The 6,000-nt window shown below is 34.7% G+C and overlaps 1 protein-coding gene across 2 annotated transcripts in view; it reads left to right on the forward strand.

The window, feature by feature from the left end:
- taf2 (TAF2 RNA polymerase II, TATA box binding protein (TBP)-associated factor) overlaps positions 1-4,300 on the forward strand; it is a 97,727-nt gene extending 93,427 nt beyond the window's left edge. For both annotated transcript variants that reach the window (XM_048528915.2, XM_048528913.2), the window contains exon 26: positions 1,067-4,300. In XM_048528915.2, coding sequence (XP_048384872.1) covers positions 1,067-1,332 — 266 coding nt within the window. In that variant the 3' untranslated portion in view covers positions 1,333-4,300. The remainder of the gene's footprint in view (positions 1-1,066) is intronic.
- The last annotated feature ends 1,700 nt before the right edge of the window (positions 4,301-6,000 follow it).

Consider the following 6,000-nt stretch of genomic DNA (forward strand, 5'->3'; position numbering starts at 1 on the left):
TTTTCCATTCCCCTTGACACACTTACTGACTCTCAGTCCCTTCACACAATCTTTGAACCCCTTTCCAGTGATCCCCGAACTCCCCTCAGAGCCAACTGAAAACCTCACAATAAACCACTCCTCTATTACAATGCAGAATTGAATGTCTTAAACATAGTACACTTGGAATTATTTGTTCTAGAAGTCTTAACAATCCCCTTTTGCTGGAAAAATGGATATAACTGAAGGATTGCATTATAGTTGCCTCTACACTTCACTCATTGTCAAGGTACAAACATATCAATGGTCAGGAACTGAAATCCATGAAAAGGTACAAATTTTAAGCACAGGCTTTCAAAAAAACAACAAAACTTAAAAGTAAAGCTAAATCTGCCAGTTAAATAGAGCTAGCATATATTGGAAAACAAATATATTTGTCTTATTTCAAATCTTACTGTCTTCAGAGCAAGATCCTCAACGACAGTGAAGTACCCATGCCAATAATTAGTATTTGAATTGAACATTTGCTTGTAGTCATTTTAGTCCAAGGATGTACAGGTTGGGTGGATTGGCCATGCTAAATTGCCTATAATATCCAGGAAGATAGGTAGGTAGGTTAGCAATGGGAAATGCAGGGTTACAGGGAGGGTTGGGTCTGGGAGGGATGCTGTTTGGAGGTTTGGTGTGGACTTGGTGAGCTCTGTGTCCTGCTTTTACACTGTAGGGACCCTCTGATTTATAGTGATTATGCATTCAGCACAGCTCATTGTAAACCAGTTGCAAAGTTCAGTAGGCTACTGAAATTGCAGTTAAACAAGTCATAGGATAGGAAATTGTATGAAAACAGAACAGTTGACATGCCCTTTGATTAAACTGCCTTTATTCAGTGCAACTCAATTCAACAACACCCATGTATGCATATGTTTGTTAGACCTGTATGCCCTTTCATGTTGTTAATGTTATGTTATCATTATGTTATCAATTATATTGAAAGTCAGTACAAAATGTATATAGATACACAAATTTTCATATTTATAAAATAAAAAGCAATGTGGTTTAGTAAAGTAATTATATGCCATTTTCATAGGAAAAGAAACAACAGCCATAGAAAATGCCATGATTTCCAATTCAGCTGCTCCACTTCCTTCACTTGGCAAAGAGTCCAGTTCATCGAGACATGGGGAACACCATCACCACCACCATCATGAACACAAGAAAAAGAAGAAAAAGCATAAACACAAACATAAACACAAGCACAAACATGATGGGAAAGACAAGGAAAAGGACATGTTTACTTTTACAAGCAGCCCAGCTAGTGGGCGGTCTTTAAACTCTCCATCAATTTCAGATTAATTATATGGTGAACCATCTAAGCAGTTATCAAAACATTTATATCAAATGTATATCAAACATTTTTGAAAGTAAAGGACTGAATGTTAAATGAGGAAGACCACTTCTGCCCCTTTCTTTTGTCAAACTTTTAGCTTTCTGAGGAAGTAACCAAAACTGCTGTCAACAATGATCAAAGTGCGTGTCAAATGGAATCTAAGCCTCATTCCACTTGTTTGATGTGTTTAACTGGCTTGAACTAATAGCTGCTGGTTTATACAACTGACATTTATTGCTGTTTTCAAACTGTTGAAAATAAGCACCCTGCCCCCACCCCCCACCCCCTACCCCACCCTTCTAATTAATCTTTGTAGCATATTTTCCTAATGTGTCTATTGGACTAGCAGGATCTTGCTTTACATTTCTCACTCTGATTTTGTCCTTGTTCAAATTTGTTGTTGCGATTTAGGGTTGCAGTAGTTTTTCCAAGTAAAACCATGTATATAACAAGCATAACTAAAAATGATCATGTAGTACAGAAAAAAGTTAGAGCCTGAGAATCTGTTGTACCAGAACAACTGTTCCTTGTGTAAGAATGTGGCTCAATCCCATACATAATGGTGAAATTCTTGAGGTTCTCCACAACCTCACTGAATATGTAAACTTGATGTAGAAAGTGGGTGGGAAGGGAAATGGGACAGAATTGGAAAGTGGTGGGGTAAAATGGAGAGGAATTCAGGTGGACTAAGCTTGTATTTTCTAATCTCTTGCAAGCAATGCATCTCAGTTCCAGAATGGGGCCAATTGAATGAAGCTGCCACTGGTCACTGGCATAGATGTGCACTTAGTGATCCATCTTCCTCCATGACTTAGTTGCAAGTTGTTTTAAAAAAAATTAATGAGTTTACTGCCAACTTATTTTGCCTTTTAGTAGTTGCATATAGTTAGAAATTTCACTTGGGATACTGTAGTAACTAATGATGGCAGCAGTTCTTTTAGTCGCTCCAAAGAACTTCCTCTGGTTTGATCAGAACTCAGGTGGGTCTGTGTAATAAAGATTTGTCTTTAGCTGTTACAGTGTCTGTTACAAGTAATTGTTTTCTTTTCTTATTGGTAAAATATCTTTTCTGTCCCATCATTCAAGTACTTCTAATTTTTCATTAAGTTTGTGTTTTTCTTATTTACAATTGTTTGTTTCCAATATTCGTCTGAGTCATATTGTACAAACCTTCATTTAAAATTTCTCTTCAATCATTCTCCTCAAAAATATCCCCAAACACACTACAACAAAAAGCATATTAGAGCAAAAAAAATTCTCTCGATACAGCTGTAACGAGTTTCTCACCCACGAAACTATACCGTCGGTCTGCCCTTTCAAACAGTAAAAGCTCCAATTCCATGTTTTCCTGACTTTGTACAACAGAAACAAACATGATACATTGTAGCATTCCCTATCAAGTCTTTAACCCTTCAACTTTTCTATCAGGTTAGCCTATAATTCCCAAACACCCAAGATTACAAACTGTAGTTTACACTGTTCATTCAGCACATGTTCACTACAGCTGAATAGGCTGTGGAATTGGTGAGTTACAACAGTGATGATTTAAGATTTTTTAACTAGCTGTTTACTGCAGAAATATAAGGATACAAATTACTTGACAACAGGCTCCAAACTAGACTATATATGGCCAACCATGAAAGATCTAATAAAAGTATTTCTCACTTTTATACATCAGTGCTTATTAACTTGCTATTGGTTTAAATATAGCTAACACTTTTTCTCAGCTATATTAAATAATAATTATTGAAGATCAAATAATTCCTACATCATAATATTTAGCATGGCCCTGCTAATTTGGGTATGGATTTGCTGAGTCGTGCATCTAAAATACGGTGAATAAGATTTCTTGTAAATTCAACAATAAGGGCATTTTCCATGTATACCTGGTAAAGGTAAAAGCTGCGACTTTTTACAGGCTTCTGTTTAGCAATCCGTCTAACTTTGTAATCTTTTTCTTGTACAGTGAGATTTTGAAAATGTTTATAAACTATAGATTCAGTGTATAATTTTATGAAATTTGTGCATTTATTTAGTACATTACAAATTTTTTTGTGATGGATACTAACATACATGCAGTAAATGTAATTAATCAAATTAAGTTTTTTAAAGCTCAGCTATGGTTTTCATACTTGTCTACAGTGCTAAGACACTGAATATTACATCAGTTTTACTTTGAAAATGTATGTACTTTCCATTTATAATTCTGATGTAACGCTGACAAAAATAAGCAAATCTTATTTCTAAACTCATTATTTTTAAAAATATGTATATTTGGTGCAGAGTTTTTTCAATGTATTTGTTTTAGTGTTGAGTTGGAAATAATAATAGAAAACTAATTTAAGAGTATAGGACATCAATGCAACAAGTATTTCTAATCTTATTGAAGTTTGCAAACAAAATATTCTGGAATAGTTTGCGCCCCCCCCCCCAAAAAAAATTAAAACCATGTTACTTTTATGCTGTATTTGTATACTCATCTCTTGAAACTTATTTGATTTAGAAAATATTGTTTAAAAGATCTTGTAAGCTTTGCAAAGTTGTCTTCCTCCATAAATTTGCTTTTGAGACTGAAATGCTAAATCTTCAAGTTTCAAAATTCAGCTCCTGTTTAGTTACAATATAAGGATGCATTAGTTCAAAATTACTAGATTCTGGGCTGGTACCAGATCTTAGAAAAGCAACAAAAGTTGGACATCTTTTGAAAACAGTAGTACAGTGACAAAAAAGAAGGCTGAAGATTTAGCATGGCTTCTTCCATCGTGATAAGCAAGATCTTAAAAGTCACAAATGCGTACTTTAGATTATTCTGATTCAAATGATTCTGGTTTTATCAGCCAAGTGTTTCAGAGAATAGGTCAGTCCAAAAGTGATGTGAATTTCTTCAAATGTGTGTTTGGCAGTTTTTTAAAAATAAAAAGATATGGTTATTTACACTTGTTTCATCTTGATTTTTCTTCTGGATTTGTTTTCAACCTTACTGGTTAAAATAGATTATTGTGGCATTTATGTATTAATAGTCAGATCCAATGCTTCTATTAATGAAAGAAATTCATCTGCACCAGTTTGCTAAGAAATCATATCTCAGTTGTTTACTTTCTTGAGAAAACAAATGTTTTCATAACCGGCGTAAAATCTAGCTTGTCATTTGCTTATACTTTTATTAATTAATACGTTTTTCGAGAGGCTTACATGGACAGAAACCAGCTTTTAAAAGGACGCTGCTGACACAATGTAGCTTATCACTAGACAAGCCTTGGAATATATGAGATTAGCTACCACGGAATGACCATTTCTAACAAAAAGGCACTGAAGCTCAAAGAGACATCAATAAATATATATCTATTGTTTTGTTTGCATTTACATTACAATTTCATATGCTGGGAGATTAAAAGTCACTTGTAGAGTGTTTAATTAGAAACTGGAACTCGTCTTTGAATATACAAACAAACCATATTTCAGAAACTTTGAATAACAAATTAGAGAAAATAACATGGAGTGATGAAAGCAAGGCTACACAATCTGCCTTCAACTCTAGTCAATGTAAAACAAGTTGAAACAATAATACAGCGAAACTTAAGTCTTCAGGATACTTGCATTGTTGCCATTACAATGGAAACAAGGCTATAGTAACAAAGGTAGATTGAGTTCTTTTCATGTCACAACCCAACTGATCTATAAACTGTAAATGCCTTTACTTTCCTATCAGTGTTTAAATACCCCTTCCCTCCATGTGTGTGTGTACATTTGTCACCTTTTTGAAGATGGTAGTAATAAAACTTTGGAATTCGTTCTCCTTAATTTTTGATCCATTTAGTTGAACTGTGACAGTTATATGCTTTAAAAAATTGTTGCAACTGACTGCGGCAAGTTTTCGAACAAGGGGAGCCATGTCCTTTCTTTATCTGGTCATAACACCAACCAAAATGGAGTAGGTCCATTTGGGAAGGCACTAAAAATCGAGAATGTTCAAGCATAAGAGGTGAAGTATCTCAAAGAGAACACCCAAAGCTCCAAAAGAACTCATTGGCCTAACCTTCCAAGTGCTGCCTGACATACAGATGGTAGAGTCTCCACATTGTACATTGGATCTAACAGCTGTCTCAGCACCGATGGAACTGGAATGCAAACAATCCTGGACCTTGGGGGACTGCTGAAGACAGAATGGTGAGCTTTATTAAAATTAAATGTATGTAGAATTTATTTTATATTAAGTAGTGTACATGTATAATACTGTACAGTATTCCAACAAGTAATTTGTTTTGCAGACAAGCAATATCGAAAAGCACCTAATCCCAGTTTATATATTGATTCTCTGATTCCCTTAAAGGTGTTTTGCAAATTTAAAGAATCCAGCTAGGACTTAATGTGAAAAATTACTATATGCAAGCGAGTTTCAACAATGAGTACAAATTGATGCTTTTAACCCTGCAACTTCTTTTTGTGGACAAGAATTTTCATTCTGACGTTTCACCTTATTACATTGCTCACAGTATCTAACTGCTTCACTCAGCCCTGCAAAGGTGTTTTATAAGATATTATCCCCTTTTACTAGATTCCAAGCTTCAGTTTTGTTATGTTTGGTATCAGTAAATCACAAGACGTAAAATTCTGGAAATCTTTGGCAGATGCAA

Source organism: Stegostoma tigrinum, chromosome 5 (assembly GCF_030684315.1).
Source record: "Stegostoma tigrinum isolate sSteTig4 chromosome 5, sSteTig4.hap1, whole genome shotgun sequence".
Taxonomy (NCBI): domain Eukaryota; kingdom Metazoa; phylum Chordata; class Chondrichthyes; order Orectolobiformes; family Stegostomatidae; genus Stegostoma; species Stegostoma tigrinum.